This window comes from Parasteatoda tepidariorum, chromosome 5 (assembly GCF_043381705.1).
Source record: "Parasteatoda tepidariorum isolate YZ-2023 chromosome 5, CAS_Ptep_4.0, whole genome shotgun sequence".
Taxonomy (NCBI): domain Eukaryota; kingdom Metazoa; phylum Arthropoda; class Arachnida; order Araneae; family Theridiidae; genus Parasteatoda; species Parasteatoda tepidariorum.
In genome coordinates, this window is record NC_092208.1 from 72590645 (window position 1) to 72616662 (window position 26018).

Consider the following 26018-nt stretch of genomic DNA (forward strand, 5'->3'; position numbering starts at 1 on the left):
AAACAGTAATTTTTTAACTTCCACAAGGGAAGATAAGGGGGAACACAGAGGGCAAGGGAATTCCAGGATCAAGCATTGGGGCAAACTAGCCCTCCTGATGAACTTGTTGATAGAACCAACCCGTATTTGTATTACACAGAGAAGAAAACCACGAAAGCCTCCCAGGGTTAGCTCGATGGCAAGGAAATTCAAACTTTTGATCCATCTGTCACTGAGAATATTTTATATCAGCATTGTGGTCGGTTTGAGCTGGTTGCGAAATTCGTATCGCCAGCAATTCGAAACTTTGTCACCTCATAGGAGACCCCTTTCAATATAATTGAACTTCTTTTATCTATAAATATTTAGTGAAAATATATTTTCAGTTACATTCAATATCCGATACTAAGGGCGTGAAAGTTTTCGTCCTTCTTTTTCAGGAAATATTTTTTTGAAACGAAATGATTTTTCAATTATAAAAGATTTTTTTAGCTTAAAAAATTAAGTACTACTGTATTTTGATTTTTAAACAATAACATTCTAATTGCCGTAACTTTAAGTTTTGTTAGTTTTTTTTACAATATAAATATCTTATATTTTAATCAAAATAACTTGAAAATTAATTTGAATTTTTTAAGAGTAATTTAAAATGTTTTTAAATTGGAAATTTTTGTTCCAGAAGAATTTTTAATTGTTTACGAGGTTAAACAATAAAATGATTCTTTCCTTAAAATAATAAATGTTGGGAATAAAAAAACTAGATTGCTGTATGACAATTAAGCACAATTAAACTTTTTTAAGTTAAATTAAGTCCTTACAATTTATATGAATATTCTCGGATATTTGGAGATTAAATTTAAAAAAAAGTTTGTTGCCATTTTTTTAAAATCAAAATAATGAACTAAGATTTATTCGCATGAAAACTATATGGTAAAATGCTTTTGAAACATTTTTAAAGCTCAGGATGCATTTAAAATTTGGCGATAATTTCAAGCTCTCCTGAAAACTTATATTCATGCATTATTCGTAATATTCGTATATATTAACTACTAATATAAAATCTCGAGTACAATAAATCAAAAATTTAGTAAACATAAAAATCTTTTTCAAAGTCTCAAAGACTTTATTCCTTTTCAAAACTATTAAAACATTTACTTAAATTTAAACATTTGCATGAATGAGAGTTTTTCTTTTCGTGTGAAACTGTTAAAAAAGATTAAACTATTTTCGAAACATGATCTAAATTATTAAAAGTATATTTTTAGAAAGGTATTTTTTGCTTATACATGCACTCATACATTACAAAATTAAAACTGTTAAAATTAAAATGTTTTAACTGTTAAATTAGAACTGCTTTGACTAATGACTAGGTGGCTTCCCCCTGGCTCGCTTCGCTCACCTTCCCAAATTTCTTCTCATTTATTATTGTTTTATTCCTTAAATAGCAATACTTTCGACAAAAATATTTAAAAAAAACTTGTTTTCGAAATATACAATTATTGTAGTTTTATGTAAGGACATTTCATAAAAATGTTAATCTTAAGGAATAATCCGACTACCTAGACATAAAAAAATCATCTATACTTGGATAAAAAAAACTTCATTTAAGGAATACTAATTCTGTGATTAAATAAGAAGAAATAAATACGAAGTAATTTTACTCGTTGACGAGACTAATAACAATTCAATTAGGAAAAACATTTTTATCGCTCTTCATTAAGTTCTTTTTCATAATTAAAAATTTCATGTCTAGCAACATGTGCACTCTTTTTTTTTTTACTGGATAAATAGTTTATATTTAAAGCAAAAAAAACGGAAAAAATACTTAATTTGTAGCAACTTTTGAACAAATTAAAATTTCTAAACATAATTTTCGTTAATTTTATAAATAAAAATGTCTCTTTTGACACTTCAAATTTTTTAACTCAGATTCAATTAATTCAAATGTTTAACAATATGCATGACTTTTAATGTTTTTTTTGTAAATTTCTATCAAAAATAATGATTAAATAATACATTTTTTATAAATAATAAAAATTTTATTAATAATAAAAATTTAATACATATTTATCAAAAATTGCTAATATTTTTAATGACATTTTAAAAAACATTATTTAACAAATTTTTTAAAATATTTTTATGGAGCTAGTAAATTTAATTCTACTTAAAAAAAAAGTGCTAAATGCGTGGTGAAAACACGTTAAAATGACTTAGATTCCCTACAAGATATCAAATTTTACTCACTGCCAACTCCAGGGCAAGATCCCCAGCCACACGTCTCAGCGGCAGACAGTAATGCCAAGCACAGGACGCCTAAGACAACAAGTAGTACCTTCCTACATAAACATAAACAAACAAAGCAGCTTAAATGATACTTGACTAACAAGCAAGAAAGAAGCATGAAAAAATTTTGAAAGGCTTTTTAAAGTGATATTGACTAATTAAAATTTGCTCGTTGTATGCAATTTGAAAAGAGAAGGAAAGAACAAAAAAGCATTTTATTTTTTAATTTTTGAAGCTCACATTTGAGAACATTTTTCTAAAACTACAAGACAATCGTTTTCCTCAAAACACTTTTTCACATTTGAGAGATTTAAATTTTTTGAAATTTTATCCAATTTTATTAAGCAAATGCCTCTTTTTAGATATATCATTGCAAGTAGGAGTTTTCAGGATTTTTCTACAGTTTCTATATTTCGACTCTTAAGGAAGTTGTTGTCGAAATTGTTGCTTATAATTTGTTGTTATTGTTATTGTCATTGTCTTGTTGTTTTACTTTGTTTTTGCATATAAAATGTGATGAAACAGTTTAAAAAATGAAGGTTTACACAATTTCATTTTCTTTCTTTGTGAATTATGTCACTAAATTTGCATCTTTATACAAAAATGAAACTTTTCCTTATCTTCATTGAAATGTACTAATCATTTAATTATTTTATTTCACAGTTTAATTGTTATTGATAATGTACAGTTACAATAGAAAGTGTTTCACTTTTACTGCTAACAAGTAATATATTTATTTTCTTTATTTAGATGAAATTAATTTATGGAATTTAAGTATTTAATGTTTCATTATTCGTAGTAATAGTTTAATTAGCAATGTTAAGGAATATTGATGACAAATTTTCAAAAACGAACTTTCTATCTGTCTTATTTTTAATTTTATCAAATGATTTTATATTTTAATCATTTAACAACACAAAAATTTAAATTTCTCTTCAAAGTTTAAATATTATTTGCAGGAAACATAGATAAAGCATTTACAAAATTGAAGTCTCAAGTAGTCGTTTTTCAATCGTTAGGAAAAATGTGCTTATTTATCATTTAAAAATACTTAAAGTTTGCCTTGTATCTATTAACAAATTTAAAACTTTTTCTCACTTTTATTGTTAGAAGATAAAATCATTAAATCCTTATCATTCAACAATACATTATAAGTATTAAATTTATAATTTTTCATCTTCTTAGTTTATTTGTTGTTGCTATTAAACTTTGATAAAGCTGTTATAAAAATAAGTTATAAACAATAGTTATACAAACAGTATCACTTTTGGCTTTAACAAATAACATCATAATTTTTCTGTCGTTTAACAATATTTAGCTGCAAATATAATAATTAAGTTGAATTAAATAGTTAGTTGCGAAAATTAAAAACAACATTTATAAATTTTCGGCGAATTTATTTTATTTTAACACTTAAAGAGCTTAAAGAGACGTAGACTTTATTAACAATTTCATTCAGTTATGCGTAGAAATTCGTTGAAGGTTTCAATAGTTTTATTAATAGCTTTATATAAGTAAATAATTTTATTTACTACCAACATTATTTAATTCACATTACGAACCTTCGGTACAAAAAATGTTATAACGTAAACTTTTTTTAATTACCAATACACATTAAGGAAAATTTAAAAACAATATCTGTTATTTCAAAATATAAATAAATATAATAATTTTACATACAAAACAGTAATTTTTTAACTTCTATTTATTATAAACAGTAAGGACTTCATGAAATAATAGAGAAAATTTACAGTTTTAGATCAAGTTATTATTTATAATATTAAATAATTAATTATTGCATCGGGAAGTATAAATGAAAGCAATAACTTCAAATAAATTTAATAGTTATAATTATCAACAAATAATTAAATAAATATAATAATCTTACTAACAAAACAGAAAATTTTTTAAGCTCCATTTAAAAATATAAACAATGAGATAAATTTAAAAAATTTACATTTATAGGTCAATGATTTAGTTATAATATTTAATTCTTACATGATAAAGTGTAAATCGAAATAATACTTGTACTAAGAAATGAATTTTTAAGCTATATATAAACTGTATATAGACTATATATAAGCCGTAACAGTGAAAATTTAATGAAACAATTATTAGTATTATATCACTTAATTATTTATGCAATTTAATAATAAATACTTACATGATGAAGTGCTTCGGATATTTTCAAGTTACAGAACAATAGTATAAATAAGTATTTCGGAATAATTTTTATTTCGAAAGCATCTGATTTATATAGTAAAACAACTCTAAAATTATCTTTGACAACAATTGATAAGACTGCATGAATAAAGTATACAGTGGAAGTGAAACCAAATTCTTTTGTATCATTAAGAAAAAAAAATGTTGATCAAGTAGTCAAAACAATACCGGGATCTTTTAAAAGAAGATAAGAATGAAGGGATCCTGAAATAATCCTATTGGTCTATCTGAAATACTGATTTATTGTATTTTTTTACCGAGTGTGCCACTTACCAGCTAAGTTCCTTATTGATTCAAAGTAATTGTTTTTAGGAATATTTTGTTTCCTGAGTATTAGATAATAGGTAGAATGAATCAGCCTGCTGTTTTAAAGATAACCTAATTAAATGTATAAATATATAGTAGAGCGCTTATTATCGGAACTCCCGTTTTATCCGGATCCAATTATCCAATTATCCGGATCGTTCAAGAATCATGTGTTTTTACCTTCTTCTTCAAAAAAATGAATAAATAAATAAAATAACAACTTTTTTTTAAAAAAACAACAACATCTTTTTAGTAAATACTAAGTCATTAAAATAAATTTGAATTCAAATAGATGACATGTAATTCGTTAAACCTATTAGAAATGTGCTATAGTATGACATCTTAAGATAAAATTTCTGAAACTAATATCTCTTTAAAAAGTTTAAGATTTTGGCTATAATTAAGTCTATTAAAAATTGAAATAAGTGAATTGCAAGGGAAAACCGGCATAAACAAAACATTGTGTTTTTAAAAAATAATAACCATGAACGATTCACAACTTTGTTAAAAACATAAGTATTAGTCTTAGAAGTTTGACATACAAAAGAAATACTTGCAGAAACTGAACATTAATTTGCAATAAATACTAAATGCGAACAAATACTGAGAAAGATTAAGGGCTTTGTTAATAACAAAAAAATAATTACTATTAAAGACTAAGAACTTCCTTAAACACACAATTATAAATTTCTGGACTTAGAGCTATCGCTGTTAGGCTATCAAATGATCTAACCCTAGAGAGGCCAACATAAAGTTGTCCATGACTAAAAACTGGTTTAGTCTATATAAATTCGTGAAAAAAAGCGCTTTTGACAAAATACTAAAATAGAGATCTATCGACAAAGACTACTCACTTCTGCCTAGCTTAATAGTATGAAATTGCAGCAGATGATATGAAAAACCTGCTGATGCTCTCTCTGGTTATTTCAGTTTCCGTTTTTAAAAGCGCTATGTGTTGAGCCACCTCAGCAAGATTTGGCATGTGACATTTTTAGCGACAATCATTGGTCGATTTTCTTGCATTGCCATTCGGGGAGTTGTAATGAGGCTTTTTTTGTTGCCGTGTAAGAGAAATATGTATATAGATTATGATTATAAATAAATATTGTCAATAACAGTACATTATTTTATCTATCAAGTAGTGATTAATGGAATCTCACTCACATTTAAAATGCAATAAATGTTTTAATTTGAGTTTAAGTCATTTACTTTCCCAGCATATATTGATGTATTATTTATGTAGAATTTATATACAACTTTGTTTATGGACAAATATTATAAGAAATTGTATTTTATTTTGTTTACCAAGTAAAAGTAATGCTCAATGGATTTTCGCTCACATTTTGAAATGTAATATGATGTCTTAATTTAAGTTTTACTTAATGAACATAAGTTAGGCTTATATATCGTCATGACTTATGAATACAAACACACTACAATACAGATTTATACTGCCATGTTTATAATTTTATTACATAAATGCATTTATTTATTTTAAATTTATGTTCCTAAATTTATATGGGGTAGTTTCAAAAAGCTTGTACATTTGAAGTCCCTTGACTTTAAATAATCTTAATTGCTAAATTAATATTTCAAAGAGAATTTTTTACACATTCAACATAGTGAACTATGTGTTTTAAGTAAATGTATTGCATATACATTGAAATTTGTATTTTAAAAATATTGCTTGGGTAATACCATTTTAATACGTCAGATGCAAACAAATTGCTATTACCGGACTTCTTTGCCTGGTATTTAACTCCAATTAAATCAACTGTTATTTGAAAACAATTTTAATTTATCTAGTTGTGAAAAATGCTTTGTATGTAATATATAGCAGCGATATATAGAGAGATAGTTTTAAAATTACTTTTGAGTGAAAATCAAACAGTTTAGCGTTGCCCCAGAATTTTTTCCACTCTGATTTTAAAATTATTTCTGTTGAGTTGGCGAAACTGTGTCTCCTGTCTCCCTCAATTTACTATTTTTTGGTTAGGTGGCTATTTTAAAAATTTTCATTATATTTGCTGCATTCTAAAAATTAAGGCTTTAACAAAACTAAGGATGCTTCATTTTTTGTATCCCCTGTTAATAACATCTGTTAATACTCTGTTAGTAAAAAAAAATAATAAATTAAAATATTATAAATTAAAATTTAAAAAATAAGTAATAATATAAGAAAATGAATTAAAAAATTTCCATCATATTTTAGTTTAAAAATTTTTTTAAAGCTGAATGTTAGATAGTGTTAAAATAAAGAATTTTTTTGAACGTTAATTAATTGACTTTTAAGTATACATTTCACATTAATATTATTCAATATTCATCAATATTCAACTTGCCTCAATATTCGTATGACACGAATTTTATTATTTGAAATAAAAGAGCATTTAAAATTTAGTTCCACTAACAGCTCTTCCTTCTGCTACATTTTCCATTTTGTTAGCGACCATTTATTAAGCTTTATTTCTATACACTTTATACTATATGCTCTATACTTTTTACTTTATTTCGATATACTTTCTATATATTATATACTTTGAATTAGAGCAAGTTTAGCGATTTATAGTATAAACTTGACTATTATAAAAGTTATGAAATATTCTTTTTATATCAACTTGTAATATGAAATGGTAGATTTAACAAAGGCTTAAAATTTTTCCATACATGGTAATAGAGAAGATGTTTTTTGCATCTTTTATTTTAATAAAGCTAATAATATAAAAAATTTATTGATACTACATGTTGGTAAAAAGAATGAAAATGCTAAAACTGTAATGTTTACTGCTTCAGGCAACTTATTATTTTTTTTTATTTAAATATTTTTGAACACTACCAATAAAGGGCAACATAATGCTGATTCAAGAAAATATTTTACTTATTATTTTATGACTCCAAGAGTTGTCCTGATGATATTTTTCCCCACAAGTTTAAAAGTTATACAAACAAATTACCAAAAGCTATTTTATTATTCCATCATAATCCCTGATCATTTTATTAGTCCTTCGCAACTTTAAATTCCTAATTGCTTCTTAATAACTTTACTTGACATACAAAAAAAGGTGGTCCCAATGATTTTAATATAAGAGATTAATTTATGAAAATAAATTAGTTTCAATATAAAGGGATTAATTTAATATCTCAATACAATATTTAAAAGGTTTTTTTTGTAATAAAAAATGTAAAGTAACTTCACATAAATACATGCATATGGATGAAAACAAGTCCTTTATTGCTTGTCGTTTCTTAGACATTTATAAATATCTTATATACATTCTAAATACATTTCAGTAACATCTTTTGTATTTCCTAAGCATATCTCTTAGCATTCATCAGCGCTTCCGAGAGACCCTTTTGAAAATCGTAGCTTCCGTCGCTGCAAAGTGCCATAGCATTTACGCAAATGTACCACCAAAGAATTTTGACGCAAGATTTTCCTGGAGGACAACTGTAGTCTCCACCAGGACAACACACAGCATTGTCGAACGGAGCGCACTTGTAGACCTGACTATCACCGTAACAACATCCTGTAGAAAAAAAGTATGAAAAAATTAAATATTATTCAAGAAAATATCATTTGCGCTTTTCATCAATAAGGGTAGGGCATACTTGAAGTCTCACATTGATTAGGGAAGTGCGTTTAATAGTATTCTTCGAAAATCTTCAGCCAAGAAAAATGAAAAAGCCACAGCTTAATTGTCTCACACTTGAGGTAAAGATCTAAGTTTAAACTATGAGTTCCATTTTGCTTTAAAGAATAATGTGTCCTTTAAAACGCACAAATAATTATTTAAGGCGAATATAATTTATAAAAGCTATTAAAATTTTTAGAAATCCCCAATTTGGTGAAATTTTTTCACGTAGATAAAAATTAATAATTTAATAACCTAGATAAAAAAAAGCAAATGTTTAATTTTAATTATTTTAAAAAAAAAGTTCTTTGAGCCTTTATGAGGCAGAGTTAGAGCAAATATTTAAATATTAAAAAATTTGATCACAATAGTTTTAGATTTTCAGAAAACTTGATTTTTTCTTCATATTGGCGTTTTGTGCCATTTTAAGAATCAGCACAGAGAGTGCTGGTTAAAGACAGGCTAAACTTGACCTAACAATCGTGAATTACCGTTGTAAGCTCTCAGCACAGTTGTGAAAATAGCATATTATTTGAAAAAAGTGACGATAAAGCCTTTTAAAAACAGCCTTAGCCGCTTCGCATTGTCTTGATATAGATTGAGAGAGTCATGTCATTTCTTCGATTCTCCTCCCTTAAAAATACTTTTACTCGTGTTCCCATGCCTGCGGAAAACTTTAGATATTCATGTGGGAAGATTTCTCATGATATCCGCAAAATACGAATTCTAACGGTTATGTACTAGATCTATCACATTAGTAAAACATCTTCGCAGTAAATGGTAAGGGATCTTTGCGGCATTCTAAGAGTAAATTCTATATTATACATGCATTCCTTATTCAATATCTACCTGCGTTTCCTTATTCAAGGTATTCTGTAACCACCACACTTGATGTCGGTTTTTAGCATTTTTATTTTAAATGAGTACTTTTTTTGAGATAAAATATAATTGTTAACATTCATTATTTAGTCCTAAATCTCGCTCCCGTGAAAATGACAGGGTGAGTTTTCGCTCGCTAATTCTCGCTCCCGTGATATTGACGGGCTGGAGTGTTCAGTAGTTCTACAAAGATAAGAATAAAAGTAATTCATTTCTTTTGCCAGGAAAGCATTTTATTTATCATTTTACACACCATATAGCAGTACCAGGATATTTTTAAAGTAATTGTAAATAGTTAGTTAATTTTAAACTAAGATACTAGCACTAATCAAATATGTGTATTTGGCAAAATAGAACTTTTATGACCGTTTTCTTGAAAATTAACCGATCGTTAAGGGGTTAAAGAAAAACTGGCAGAAATTTGTCAACAGTTTTTAAATATTTATATTATACACAAATATTCTTTATTTGGGATAAAAATAGTTGATAGCAATAATAAGTAAATTGAAGTTCTGCAAAATTTTGAAGCTAATTCAAAAGTTTCCCTATCAAAACAACATGAAAAAAATCTAATTAAATTAGGCAATTTTTTTCAACCTGCAGTGCTTTTCCCTTTGAGAATTATTTACCGTTCCATTTAGGGAAAAAGCTGGAGTTAAATAAACTCCAGTTTTTCACTTCTTTTTCAGTAAATTAAGAAGAATATTTATGTCAATTGCAATTTGTGGTATCAGTTGCATCATTTAAAAAATATAAACAGGGGAATAAGAATATTTTTGGTCTAATCAAATTTTACATCATATAAAATGTGAAGCTAACTCATTTTTCCTAAATATATTTAACTTAAAATAGCTTTAATATCTATATATTGATCATTTTTCATAAATACATTAGAAAAATTATCAAACCTAATTTTTTTTTTCAGTTTTGATTTGAAAAAAGTGTAGAAAGTTTTGATCTCAAAATCATTTTATGTACAAGAAAATAGAAATATGCACTATATAAAAAGCACGTTGCACTATAATATTGTGTCCAAATTAAGGGCTAAATTAAATTTTTTAATTTGTTAACTTAAATAATGTTAAGAGAAGAACAATAAGAACAGAAGATGAAGTACAGTTTGAAAAATACAATTAAAAATCGGAATTATGCAATTTGTTACTCAATGTTTCAATACGATTTTATTTTACTTTATATCCAACGTTGAACAGCCGTCCCGATTCTTTGTTTACACCTATCAAGGTTTAACTCCGTAACTTTGCAATTTTGAACCGAATCCACACAAGGAAAGATAAGGGGGAACACAGAGGGCAAGGGAATTCCAGGATCAAGCATTGGGACAAACTAGCCCTCCTGATGAACTTGTTGATAGAACCAACCTGTATTTGTGTTACACAGAGAAGAAAACCACGAAAGCCTCCCAGGGTTAGCTCAATGGCAAGGAAATTAAAACTTTTGATCCATCTGTCACTGAGAATATCTTATATCAGCATTGTGGTCGGTGTGAGCTGGTTGCGAAATTCGTATCGCCAGCAATTCGAAACTTTGTCACCTCATAGGAGACCCCTTTCAATATAATTGAACTTCTTTAATCTATAAATATTTAGTGAAAATATATTTTCAGTTACATTCAATATCCGATACTAATGGCGTGAAAGTTTTCGTCCTTCTTTTTTAGGAAATATTTTTTTGAAACGAAATGATTTTTCAGTTATAAAAGATTTTTTTAGCTTAAAAAATTAAGTACTATTGTATTTTGATTTTTAAACAATAACATTCTAATTGCCGCAACTTTAAGTTTTGTTAGTTTTTTTTACCATATAGAGATCTTATATTTTAATCAAAATAACTTGAAAATTAATTTGAATTTTTTAAGAGTAATTTTAAAAAGTTTTTAAAATGTTTTTAAGTTGGAAATTTTTGTTCTAGAAGAATTTTTAATTGTTTACGAGGTTAAACAATAAAATGATTCCTTCTTTAAAATAATAAATGCTGGGAATGAAAAAACTAGATTGCTGTATGACAATTAAGCACAATTAAACTTTTTTAAGTTAAATTAAGTCCTTACAATTTATATGAATATTCTCGGATATTTGGAGATTAAATTTTTAAAAAAAAGTTTGTTTGCCATTTTTTTAAAATCAAAATAACGAATTAAGATTTATTCGTATGAAAACTATATAGTAAAATGCTTTTGAAACACTTTTAAAGCTCTGAATGCATTTAAAATTTGGCGATAATTTCAAGCTCTCCTGAAAACTGATATTCATGCATTATTCGTAATATTCATATATATTTACTACTAATATAACATCTCGAGTACAATAAATCAAAAATTTAGTTAACATAAAAATCTTTTTCAAAACCTGAAAGACTTTATTCCTTTTCTAAACTATTAGAACATTTACTTAAATTTAAATATTTGCATGAATGAGAGTTTTTCTTTTCGTGTGAAACTGGTAAAAAAGATTAGACTATTTTCGAAACTTGATCTAAATTATTAAAAGTATATTTTTAGAAAGGTACTTTTGCGTATACATGCGCACATACACTACAAATTTAAAACTGTTAAAATTAAAATGTTTTAACTGTTAAATTAAAACTGCTTAGACTAATGACTAGGTGACTTCCCCCTGGCTCGCTTCGCCACCTTCCTAAATTCCTTTTCATTTATTATTGGTTTATTCCTTAAATAGCAATAATTTCGACAAAAATATTAAAAANTTCGCATGAAAACTATATGGTAAAATGCTTTTGAAACATTTTTAAAGCTCAGGATGCATTTAAAATTTGGCGATAATTTCAAGCTCTCCTGAAAACTTATATTCATGCATTATTCGTAATATTCGTATATATTTACTACTAATATAAAATCTCGAGTACAATAAATCAAAAATTTAGTAAACATGAAAATCTTTTTCAAAGTCTCAAAGACTTTATTCCTTTTCAAAACTATTAGAACATTTACTTAAATTTAAATATTTGCATGAACGAGAGTTTTTTCTTCGTGTGAAACTGGTAAAAACGATTAAACTATTTTCGAAACTTGATCTAAATTATTAACAGTATATTTTTAGAAAGGTATTTTTTGCTTATACATGCACACATACATTACAAATTTAAAACTGTTAAAATTAAAATGTTTTAACTGTTAAATTAAAACTGCTTTGACTAATGACTAGGTGACTTCCCCCTGACTCGCTTCGCCACCTTCCTAAATTCCTTTTCATTTATTATTGGTTTATTCCTTAAATAGCAATAATTTCGACAAAAATATTAAAAATACAATTAAACGAAATATACAATTATTGTAGTTTTATGTAAGGATATTTTATAAAAATGTTAATCTTAACGAATAATCCAATTACCTAGACATAAAAAAATCATCTGTACTTGAATAAAAAATTTCATTTAAGGAATACTAATTGTGTGACAAAGTAAGAAGATATAAATGCGAAGTAATTTTACTCGTTGACTAGACTAATAACAATTCAGTTAGGAAAAAAATTTCTATCGCTCTTCATTAAGTTTTTTTTTCATAATTAAAAATTTCATGTCTATCAACATGTATACTTTTTATACTGGATAAATAGTTTATATTTAAAGCAAAAAAAAAACGGGAAAAATTCCGAAATATTATTTAATTCGTAGCAACTTTTGAACAAATTGAAATTTCCAAACAAAATTTTCGTTAACTTTTTAAATAAAAATGTCTCTTTCAACACTTGAAATTTTTTTAATTCAGATTCAATTATTTTAAATGTTTAACAATATGCATGACCTTTAATGTTTTTTTTAATAAATTGCTATCAATATTTAACTAAAATTGCTAATATTTTTATGACATTTTTATAAACATTATTCAACACGTTTTTTAAAATATTTTTGTGGAGCTAGTAAAATTAATTCTACTTAAAAAAATGCGAAATGTATGGTGAAAACACATTAAAATGATTTAGATTCCCTACAAGATATAAAATTTTACTTACTGCCAACTCCAGGGTAAGATCCCCAGCCACACGTCTCAGCAGCAGCCAATGATGCCAAGCATAGGACGCCAACGACAGCAAGTAGTACCTTCCTACATAACCGTGAACAAACAAAGCAGCTTAAATGATACTTGACTAACAAGCAAGAAATAAGTATGAATAATTTTTAAAAGGTTTTTCAAAGTGATATCGACTAATTAAAATTTACTCGTTGTATGCAATTTGAAAAGAGAAGGAAAGGACAAAGAAGCATTTTAACTTTTAATTTTCGAATCTCACATTTGAGAACATTTTTCTAAAACTACAAGACAATCGTTTTCCTAAAAACACTTTTTCACATTTGTGAGATTTAAATTTTTCAAAATGTTATCCAATTTCATTAAACAAATGCATCTTTTTAGATATATCATTGCAAGTAGGAGTTTTCAGGATTTGTTTACAGTTTCTATATTTCGACTCTTAAGGCAGTTGTTGTCCAAATTGTTGTTTATAATTTGTTGTTATTGTTATTGTCATTGTCTTGTTGTTTTACTTTGTTTTTGCATATAAAGTGATGAAACAGTTTAAAAAATGAAGGCTTAAACAATTTCATTTTCTTTCTTTGTGAATTATGTCACTAAATTTGTATCTTTATACAAAAATGAAACTTTTCCTTATCTTCATTCAAATGTATTGAACATTTAATTATTTTATTTCACAGTTTAATTGTTATTGATAATGTACAATATAAAATAGAAAGTGTCTCACTTTTACTGTTAACAAGTAATATAGTTATTTTTTATTTATTCAAATGAAATATTTTTATGGAATTTTAGTATTTAATGTTTCATTATTCGTAGTAATAGTTTAATTATCATTGTTAATGAATATTGATGACAAATTTTCAAAAACGAATTTTCGATCTGCCTCATTTTTAATTTTATCAAATGATTTTATATTTTTATCCTTTAACAATACAAAAATTTAAATTTTATCTTCAAAGTTTAAATATTATATACAGGAAACATAGATAAAGCATTTACGAAATTGAAATTTCAAGTAGTCGTATTTTAATCGTTAGGAAACAATGTGCTTAGTTATCATTTAAAAATACTAAAAGTTTGCCTTGTATCTATTAACAAATGTAAAATTTTTCTCACTTTTATTGTTGGAAGATAAAATCATTAAATCCTTATCATTCAACAATACATTATAAGTATTAAATTTATAATTTTTCATCTTCTTAGTTTATTTGTTGTTGCTATTAAACTTTGATAAAGCTGTTATAAAAATAAGTTATAAACAATAGTTATACAAACAGTATCACTTTTAGCTTTAACAAATAACATCATAAATTTTTTGTCGTTTAACAATATTTAGCTGCAAATATAATAATTTAGTTGAATTAAATAGTTAGTTGCGAAAATTAAAAACAACATTTATAAATTTTCGGCGAATTTATTTTATTTCAACACTTAAAAAGCTTAAAGAGACGTAGATTTTATTAACAATTTCATTCAGTTATGCGTAGAAATTCGTTGAAGGTTTCAATAGTTTTATTAATAGCTTTATATAAGTAAATAATTTTATTTACTACCAACATTATTTAATTCACATTACGAACCTTCGGTACAAAAAATGTTATAACGTAAACTTTTTTTAATTACCAATACACATTAAGGAAAATTTAAAAACAATATCTGTTATTTCAAAATATAAATAAATATAATAATTTTACATACAAAACAGTAATTTTTTAACTTCTATTTATTATAAACAGTAAGGACTTCATGAAATAATAGAGAAAATTTACAGTTTTAGATCAAGTTATTATTTATAATATTAAATAATTAATTATTGCATCGGGAAGTATAAATGAAAGCAATAACTTCAAATAAATTTAATAGTTATAATTATCAACAAATAATTAAATAAATATAATAATCTTACTAACAAAACAGAAAATTTTTTAAGCTCCATTTAAAAATATAAACAATGAGATAAATTTAAAAAATTTACATTTATAGGTCAATGATTTAGTTATAATATTTAATTCTTACATGATAAAGTGTAAATCGAAATAATACTTGTACTAAGAAATGAATTTTTAAGCTATATATAAACTGTATATAGACTATATATAAGCCGTAACAGTGAAAATTTAATGAAACAATTATTAGTATTATATCACTTAATTATTTATGCAATTTAATAATAAATACTTACATGATGAAGTGCTTCGGATATTTTCAAGTTACAGAACAATAGTATAAATAAGTATTTCGGAATAATTTTTATTTCGAAAGCATCTGATTTATATAGTAAAACAACTCTAAAATTATCTTTGACAACAATTGATAAGACTGCATGAATAAAGTATACAGTGGAAGTGAAACCAAATTCTTTTGTATCATTAAGAAAAAAAAATGTTGATCAAGTAGTCAAAATAACAATACTGGGATCTTTTAAAAGAAGATAAGAAAGAAGGGATCCTGAAATAATCCTATTGGTCTATCTGAAATATTGATTTATTGTATTTTTTTACCGAGTGTGCCGCTTACCAGCTAAATTCCTTATTGAATCAAAATAATTGTTTTTAGGAATATTTTGTTTCCTGAGTATTAGATAATAGGTAGAATGAATCAGCCTGCTGTTTTAAAGATAACCTAATTAAATGTATAAATATATAGTAGAGCGCTTATTATCGGAACTCCCGTTTTATCCGGATCCAATTATCCAATTATCCGGATCGTTCAAGAATCATGTGTTTTTACCTTCTTCTTCAAAAAAATGAATAAATAAATAAAATAACAACTTTTTTTTAAAAAAACAACAACATCTTTTTAGTAAATACTAAGTCATTAAAATAAATTTGAATTCAAATAGATGACATGTAATTCGTTAAACCTATTAGAAATGTGCTATAGTATGACATCTTAAGATAAAATTTCTGAAACTAATATCTCTTTAAAAAGTTTAAGATTTTGGCTATAATTAAGTCTATTAAAAATTGAAATAAGTGAATTGCAAGGGAAAACCGGCATAAACAAAACATTGTGTTTTTAAAAAATAATAACCATGAACGATTCACAACTTTGTTAAAAACATAAGTATTAGTCTTAGAAGTTTGACATACAAAAGAAATACTTGCAGAAACTGAACATTAATTTGCAATAAATACTAAATGCGAACAAATACTGAGAAAGATTAAGGGCTTTGTTAATAACAAAAAAATAATTACTATTAAAGACTAAGAACTTCCTTAAACACACAATTATAAATTTCTGGACTTAGAGCTATCGCTGTTAGGCTATCAAATGATCTAACCCTAGAGAGGCCAACATAAAGTTGTCCATGACTAAAAACTGGTTTAGTCTATATAAATTCGTGAAAAAAAGCGCTTTTGACAAAATACTAAAATAGAGATCTATCGACAAAGACTACTCACTTCTGCCTAGCTTAATAGTATGAAATTGCAGCAGATGATATGAAAAACCTGCTGATGCTCTCTCTGGTTATTTCAGTTTCCGTTTTTAAAAGCGCTATGTGTTGAGCCACCTCAGCAAGATTTGGCATGTGACATTTTTAGCTACAATTATTGGTCGATTTTCTTGCATTGCCATTCGGGGAGTTGTAATGAGGCTTTTTTTGTTGCCGTGTAAGAGAAATATGTATATAGATTATGATTATAAATAAATATTGTCAATAACAGTACATTATTTTATCTATCAAGTAGTGATTAATGGAATCTCACTCACATTTAAAATGCAATAAATGTTTTAATTTGAGTTTAAGTCATTTACTTTCCCAGCATATATTGATGTATTATTTATGTAGAATTTATATACAACTTTGTTTATGGACAAATATTATAAGAAATTGTATTTTATTTTGTTTACCAAGTAAAAGTAATGCTCAATGGATTTTCGCTCACATTTTGAAATGTAATATGATGTCTTAATTTAAGTTTTACTTAATGAACATAAGTTAGGCTTATATATCGGCATGACTTATGAATACAAACACACTACAATACAGATTTATACTGCCATGTTTATAATTTTATTACATAAATGCATTTATTTATTTTAAATTTATGTTCCTAAATTTATATGGGGTAGTTTCAAAAAGCTTGTACATTTGAAGTCCCTTGACTTTAAATAATCTTAATTGCTAAATTAATATTTCAAAGAGAATTTTTTACACATTCAACATAGTGAACTATGTGTTTTAAGTAAATGTATTGCATATACATTGAAATTTGTATTTTAAAAATATTGCTTGGGTAATACCATTTTAATACGTCAGATGCAAACAAATTGCTATTACCGGACTTCTTTGCCTGGTATTTAACTCCAATTAAATCAACTGTTATTTGAAAACAATTTTAATTTATCTAGTTGTGAAAAATGCTTTGTATGTAATATATAGCAGCGATATATAGAGAGATAGTTTTAAAATTACTTTTGAGTGAAAATCAAACAGTTTAGCGTTGCCCCAGAATTTTTTCCACTCTGATTTTAAAATTATTTCTGTTGAGTTGGCGAAACTGTGTCTCCTGTCTCCCTCAATTTACTATTTTTTGGTTAGGTGGCTATTTTAAAAATTTTCATTATATTTGCTGCATTCTAAAAATTAAGGCTTTAACAAAACTAAGGATGCTTCATTTTTTGTATCCCCTGTTAATAACATCTGTTAATACTCTGTTAGTAAAAAAAAATAATAAATTAAAATATTATAAATTAAAATTTAAAAAATAAGTAATAATATAAGAAAATGAATTAAAAAATTTCCATCATATTTTAGTTTAAAAATTTTTTTAAAGCTGAATGTTAGATAGTGTTAAAATAAAGAATTTTTTTGAACGTTAATTAATTGACTTTTAAGTATACATTTCACATTAATATTATTCAATATTCATCAATATTCAACTTGCCTCAATATTCGTATGACACGAATTTTATTATTTGAAATAAAAGAGCATTTAAAATTTAGTTCCACTAACAGCTCTTCCTTCTGCTACATTTTCCATTTTGTTAGCGACCATTTATTAAGCTTTATTTCTATACACTTTATACTATATGCTCTATACTTTTTACTTTATTTCGATATACTTTCTATATATTATATACTTTGAATTAGAGCAAGTTTAGCGATTTATAGTATAAACTTGACTATTATAAAAGTTATGAAATATTCTTTTTATATCAACTTGTAATATGAAATGGTAGATTTAACAAAGGCTTAAAATTTTTCCATACATGGTAATAGAGAAGATGTTTTTTGCATCTTTTATTTTAATAAAGCTAATAATATAAAAAATTTATTGATACTACATGTTGGTAAAAAGAATGAAAATGCTAAAACTGTAATGTTTACTGCTTCAGGCAACTTATTATTTTTTTTTATTTAAATATTTTTGAACACTACCAATAAAGGGCAACATAATGCTGATTCAAGAAAATATTTTACTTATTATTTTATGACTCCAAGAGTTGTCCTGATGATATTTTTCCCCACAAGTTTAAAAGTTATACAAACAAATTACCAAAAGCTATTTTATTATTCCATCATAATCCCTGATCATTTTATTAGTCCTTCGCAACTTTAAATTCCTAATTGCTTCTTAATAACTTTACTTGACATACAAAAAAAGGTGGTCCCAATGATTTTAATATAAGAGATTAATTTATGAAAATAAATTAGTTTCAATATAAAGGGATTAATTTAATATCTCAATACAATATTTAAAAGGTTTTTTTTGTAATAAAAAATGTAAAGTAACTTCACATAAATACATGCATATGGATGAAAACAAGTCCTTTATTGCTTGTCGTTTCTTAGACATTTATAAATATCTTATATACATTCTAAATACATTTCAGTAACATCTTTTGTATTTCCTAAGCATATCTCTTAGCATTCATCAGCGCTTCCGAGAGACCCTTTTGAAAATCGTAGCTTCCGTCGCTGGAAAGTGCCATAGCATTTACGCAAATGTACCACCAAAGAATTTTGACGCAAGATTTTCCTGGAGGACAACTGTAGTCTCCACCAGGACAACACACAGCATTGTCGAACGGCGCACACTTGTAGACCTGACTATCACCATAACAACATCCTGTAGAAGAAAGAATTTATAAATTAAATATTTTTCAATAAAAGATTTTTTCATCAATAAAGGCACCACGAACTAAAATTTGCATGTAATTTAACAATAATCAGATTGTGATTTTTTGCCGCATTTGATGTATATCTGGATATTACGAGAACTCCCACAGGTAAAAGGTTAGAATAACTGTAGTTACGAAGACTCACTGTTTTTATTTTGAAAAAATCTTAAATTCTGCTATTTGGAAAATTACCCACAGTCTGAAAAATACAATTATAAGTCAGAAATACAGAATTTTTTATTCAGTGTTAAAATATGGCTGAACTTTTGTGCAACTTTTGTGTTGTAAAAACTTTTGTGTACATTGCACTATGATGTATTTGTTTTAAAGGATTAAATTAAAATCTTAAATTCCGGTATTAGAAAAATTAAGCACTGTCTGAAAAATACAATTAAAAATCTGAAATATCGGATTTGCTATTCAGTGTTTAAACATGGCTAAACTTTTTTTTAAATCTATAATAGTTAAGTTACAATTTTAGTTACCAATCATATCTGATTCAAAAGTATCACCAATAATATCTGATAAGGTAAAGTCTTCGTCTTATTGTTTTAAACAAATAGTTTTACTGAAACAAATTAGTTTTTTTTAGTTTAAATCATATGCTATTGATTGTTTTTAGATTTTAGAACAATACTAGAGTAATTCCCATTATTATGACATAGAGTAAGAAAGAGCAAAATAGTTTGTTTTTAACATAAAAACAACCTGAAATTTAATATTAATTATTTCATAAAATTTTTTTATGTTTTGATTCTAGAACATTTGTTTAAATAATAATGTGATTATCGAAACACATTAATCTTCCTGATAAATTAAAAATATTCGAAGAAAATAAAATTTACTATAAATAAAGTCAGCTTAATTCAACCTTTTTCAGAAAAAAAAATTTCTATAACTTGTAGGCCATATTCGAGAATATTTGCTAAGTAAAAAATATCGGTCATCATTTTTCAAAATTGAAATATCGAATAAAAATTGCTTCTTATTAAAACCGTAATTCAAAAATGCTTCTGAACTTTTTTGCGCTCTTGTAATTTCCGGAGCGGATCCATTTTAAATTTAGTTTCAACTTCAAAGGCTCCTGCTAACTTCTTTTTATGCATTATTCTTAATATATTTCGACTTGCTGGTAATGTGAAATCTCAAATACAAGAAAGATAAAAAATTTAGTCATCATGAAAATTCTTGTCTAAAGCAGTGAAAACCTTCTCCCCTTTCGAAACTAATTCAAACATCTATTTAAATTTAAACATCTTCTTTTGTGACTGTATTCTTTTTCTCTTGTTGTGGAATTGCTGAAAGAGATTGGGCTATTTTCAAAACTTGTTATCTCAAATATTGAAAGTATACTTTTAGAATTTTTTTGCAGATATTTTAATGTAATTAAGTAACTATTAAGATTTGTTTTACTAATAAATTTTTTTTATTCGTCCACATAAAAATGGTAAGTTTCTTTAATAACTTATCCACAACTTTCAATTAAAGTGAAAAAATGAAACCGGGTTTTAATCACATTTATAAATTGTTTAATTATTCCAAGTGATGAAAGTGTATTATTAACTAATAAGAAACAGATCGCAATGCGTATTAGTTCTATTTCTAAAAATGTACTGATATTAATTAAAAATTGCTCATATTTTTAAGACATTTTTATTAGTTTTTAATTTCAAAATATTTTGATAGAACAAATAAAATGGATTCCACTTGTAAAAAATACTAAATTCGAGGTGAAAAATATTTAGATTCCCTACAAGATATCAAATTTCACTCACTGCCAACTCCAGGGCAAGATCCCCAGCCACAGGACTCTGCAGCAGCCCACGATGCCAAGCACAGGACGCCAACGACTACAAGTAGTACCTTCCTATATAAACAAACAAAAAAGTTAAAACAATACTTGGGAAACAAATAAGAGCTATAAATATTTTTTTAAATAATTTTTAAGTGTTATCAAGTCTTTATAATTTATTCAAAGAAGGAATTTTAAAATAAAATTGAAAAGAAAAGAAAATCACTTTTCATTAATGATTTTTAAAAACCCTCTATTAAGAACAGTTTCGTAAAACTACAAGTCTATTGCTTGTGCTGGAAAAACTTTTTCACATTCGAGTATTTAATATTCTTAAAATTTTTATCGGAATTGATTAACATGTAGCTTGCCTGTATAGCTAGCAGGTTGTCAAACAAATAGATATCGATGTACGATATTTGTTTTTTGTTTGACTGTCTCTGGTAACATCTATGAAAGATATCGGAAGGAGATAAAGAAATTACACTATTTGCAGATTCATTGACTTTCCTTATTTTTGTACTTGTTTAATATACATTTTTAAAGCTATTTTATTTAATTGAATGTTTTCTCGGGCAAGTGATGTGTTTAAAGCACTGTTACTAAAAATAAATATATATATAAAAAAAAATCATTGCACATAGCAGTATTTAGGCTAGACTAGGTTTACTGTTTTTTATTACATGGCTAGAAATATCTCATAAAAATGGTTAATTAAATATTTATTGAAATTTTTCCATATTTAAACCAAATTATTAACTAACCATATATAAGATGATATTTATACTATTACCTGTGAGAAAAACCATGCTTTCACTTAATAAGCTTAAGCAATCAGAATTTTATGGTTTTAACTAGGCCCACTTAATGAAGACACGTAATTCCTTATAACTACGTACATACTGTAGCCGATAGAGATAATCTGTTAATCTCGTGATTGTCAGATCAGGGGTTAGAGTCCCCGCTTTGGCATCACAATATGTCAGTTATGCCCTTCTCATGAAGAGTTAAGTGTCCTGCTTTCCCCAATTTCTAACCCTTGTCTATTAGACTATTATATTCTCATTCACTCATATATAGCAGCACCATAAAGCTGCTAAACAATGTCCAGTTGAATTTCCTTTTCACAATTTTGAAACCATGCTAGTAGTAAATGCTCAAAAACCCATATAGTTTTGTACTGATGGTTTTTTAACCATACCAGTTGAAATATTGCTTCAAAACCGTAAAGATAAAAAATATTCTTTATCGTAAATTTTCCGGGAATTGGATGGACAGATTGCTGCCAATTATTTTACCGCAATTTTATAATAAAAATTCCACTAGTGTACACTGTACAAAATATTGGCTAACAGTTGCCCTTAGTTTTGGTGAAGTAAACTAAACTCTTTTTTAAATACAGAACTGTTGTTACAGTGGAAAAAATTAAATTAAATTGTCAAAATCAGAATTGTTTGAAAGCAATAAGGGCGAAAAAATTGCCAACGATTCGCTTGTTTCTTAGTTTTGCAATGCAGCTATGAAATTCATTCTAATTCAATTGAAAATATGTGTTGTTTGTAAACAAACTCACAAAGAATGATTAAATAAATAAATTAAACTATAACGAAAAGAAAGTAAATAAAAAAAATGCGCCAACATACACTTTAAAAATTTTCAGTTTACATCAATGGTGGCAACTACTCACTAAAGTTTTCTACAGTGTGATTAAACAATATGTTTCGTCCCTGACATAAGTTTCTGTTCAAAATATTGCTTTCAGTTTGGTATTGCCAATTAAAGTTGATAAAATGGTTACAAAATTGAAAGTTTAAACAGTCTCACTTTTATTATTAGCAAATTATAAAATAGTATTATTATTATTAGATTTTTATGATTAAACTAAAATTAAATTTTTCTTTATTACTGTTTGTATATATTAAAAGTTCATTTATTTTTCTTCGCAGTTTGATCGTCATCGATAACGTACAGTTGCAAAGTAAAGTCTCATACAGTCTCACATTTACTGTTAGCAAATAATAAAGTTGATTTTTTGTAGTTAAACGAAAACGAAATTTTACACATTATCAGAAATAAAACTATCACTTTTGATGATTCAACAATCCTTGGACAGTATTTCGTTAATTTTGAGAATCTTTTCGCCACGAAAAATTATGTGATTTGTCACATTTTGAAAAATAAAGTCTTAAACAGTTTTTATTGTGAGATTATTTTTTTTAATATTTAATAGTGAACTATATCAAGTATTGAGAATAAATTTGTTTTTTATAATTGCGTATGGAGTTTTGAGAGAGTTAATGGAATATTATCTATGTTTATAATTAAGTTCTAACTATAAATTTAATTATTAATCTAACTTGAATAGTTAATTGAAAAAGTTTAAAAAATACTTATAAATATTTGGTGAAATTGTTTTATGTCACCACTTAAAAAGACATGATTTTCATTAACAATTTATTCAGTTTAGGTACTTATGTCAAAAAAAAAAAATAGTGAAGTGTACAATATTTCAAAATAACTTTAATTACAATATTTTAAACAATTTATAAATAATTTTATTTAAGTAAATAATTTTATTTATGAATAAATTTATTAATAACAAAAAATGTTCAACAGAGAAAAACTGTTTTTGATCACTTCGTATACTGGAACTATAGAAAAATAATTCCTGTCATTTAAAAATATATAAATAAATGCAATAAATTTTTTAAAAAGAACATTAAATTTTTAAGCTCCATTTAAAATTTAAAAAAAATTACAACTCGAAGAAGGAATTTAGAAAATACTCATTTATATATAAATCAAGTTATGTTATTAAATTATAATTACTCACTTATATATCAATTAATCAATTATATTATTAAATAATAAATACTTACATGATGAAATGCTTTGAATATTTATAAATTGAAAAACAATAATGTAAATAAATATTTCGGAATAATTTTTATTTTCAAGGCGTCTGATTTATATAGTAAAGCAGCTCAAAAATTATCTTTCACAAATTTTGATAAGACTGCATGAATAAAATATAGAGTGAAAGTGCAACCGAAATCTTTTGCAATTAGAACAATACCAGGATCACTTATTATCAAGATAAAAAAAGGTTCCTCAAATTATCCAATTGGCCCGCCTGAAAAAAAAACGGTTTGTTATGTTCTTTTTTTACCAAATTTGAAACTGTCACTATCGTGATAATTGAATACATCACTATCGTGAATATGTTGATTAAAAGATAAAACAATATTTTAATTTAAATTAATGACAACTAGAAATTAAATGTGACTTTTTGAATATATCACGATCATGAATAAATATTGCAATTAAAAGAAAACACAATATTTTAAGTCAATAAATTATTTACATTTAGAAGTTAAACACAAATATCTTTCTTAATAAATCACTATCACGTGGAAATACTGCGAATAATTGTGCATTATTTAATCTTTCAAATAGGAATTAAAAGAATTTCTCCTCTGACTTAAAATGTAAGAAGTATCTTACATACGCTCTCTATGACCTCAATAATGATTGGTTCTAAAATTTTTCAAAAAATATTTGTTAAAGGGGGTCATTACGAAACACCTTGAATATATGTAAGTTTTGAAGAAAGAGGTAACTTAAAAGTTCAGTAGTAGTAATTTTATGGACACACTTGAAATTAGTATTAAATGTATGAATTAGAAAATAACATTGCATTTCTTATTTTGACCCGTTTCAACAAATTCTGAAGAAACTACAAAGGAAAAAATAAAAAAAAATTGTATTTATTCAGAAAAATGTCACAATTTTTATTTTTATTTTTAACAAAAGAAAAACTAGTCTGAAGCTGCTGTATTGAGATTGATTATTTTCTAATATCAGAGGAAGGTAGATGCGTTAATTTTCACAAAACCTATTTGTTAAATCTAAGTAATTGAATAACTATATCTCCTTGAAATGTGATTTAATCTTCGAGTTTATTCACAATTATTTTTAGTATTTAAATTTAGTTTCAAATTCTTCGTTTTTATTTTAACTTTATTTGCACAAAGTAAAATAAAAATTCACATAAAATTTGAAAAATAATAATATTTAAGCAACAATAAATATCATTATTCTTTTATAGTATAATACGTACCTCATTTATTAATATATTTTTGAAGAACCTTAAGAGAAATGCTAAAAATGTCTTAAATTTTACTGGTACATTAACAGTAATCGTAAAAATTTACGAAGTTTGGTTTATTCTTGAAGTTCTAAGTAATGTTCACAAAGAATAAAATGATGCGCTTTTAGATCCATTTCATACTTGTTTATTATTAAATTGAACAATATCCTTCAATTTAAAAATTCTATAAAAATGATATATATGTTTATGCTCTCATCATCACATAATGTCCACCTTTTACAGAGGTCATCGCCATTTCTGAAGTCACCTGGACACCGGCCAGCCAAAAACCCTTTCATCTTAGGGCACCCATTGCGTTAGTTTCCTTGTACCTCTTACTTCCTGCGGTGGCACACATAAATCACGGTGTGCCCAATCTTTTATAGTCGCGCGACCCAGGTGATTCAAGTCACAGATTATTATACAATATAACACAAAAACGGGCATTTCTTTGCATTGACCCCTTTTTTTTGATAGCCCGTCCCCAAGGAAAAGGGGGTAGGAGCTTCTATAGAAGGGAAGTTATGGCCCCTCAATAGAAAGTCATTTGTGCTAAACGCACACACGCCTTTTTATATCTTAATAGTTATTATTGTCCTATATGAGAACATGTTTACACAACTGCGCTATGGA

General features: G+C 25.9%; 3 protein-coding genes across 3 annotated transcripts in view; all 3 read right to left on the reverse strand.

Moving 5' to 3' along the window:
* The window catches only part of LOC139424768 (uncharacterized), a 30054-nt gene extending 25478 nt beyond the window's left edge, over positions 1–4576 (reverse strand). Inside the window, exons 1-2 of the mRNA XM_071180596.1 lie at positions 4427–4576; positions 2224–2315 (exon numbers count right to left, since the gene is read on the reverse strand). Coding sequence (XP_071036697.1) covers positions 2224–2315; positions 4427–4428 — 94 coding nt within the window. The 5' untranslated portion in view covers positions 4429–4576. The remainder of the gene's footprint in view (positions 1–2223; positions 2316–4426) is intronic.
* A 3424-nt stretch (positions 4577–8000) lies between these two features.
* LOC107453279 (uncharacterized) lies at positions 8001–15644 on the reverse strand. Its single transcript, XM_043045301.2, has 3 exons — positions 15497–15644; positions 13292–13383; positions 8001–8318 (listed from the first exon to the last, which is right to left on the reverse strand). Coding segments are annotated over exons 1-3 (312 nt in total). The 5' UTR covers positions 15499–15644; the 3' UTR covers positions 8001–8100.
* A 3431-nt stretch (positions 15645–19075) lies between these two features.
* LOC122268278 (uncharacterized) lies at positions 19076–24245 on the reverse strand. Its single transcript, XM_043045302.2, has 3 exons — positions 24115–24245; positions 21219–21310; positions 19076–19391 (listed from the first exon to the last, which is right to left on the reverse strand). Coding segments are annotated over exons 1-3 (312 nt in total). The 5' UTR covers positions 24117–24245; the 3' UTR covers positions 19076–19173.
* Positions 24246–26018: the final 1773 nt, after the last annotated feature.

Excerpts from the sequence above, each read along its gene's own strand:
- LOC107453279 (XM_043045301.2), bottom strand. Across the intron at positions 8,319-13,291 it reads ATCTTACCCTGGAGTTGGCA|GATGTTGTTACGGTGATAGT; the intron begins GTAAGTAAAATT and ends TTTTTTCTACAG.
- LOC122268278 (XM_043045302.2), bottom strand. Across the intron at positions 19,392-21,218 it reads ATCTTGCCCTGGAGTTGGCA|GATGTTGTTATGGTGATAGT; the intron begins GTGAGTGAAATT and ends TTTCTTCTACAG.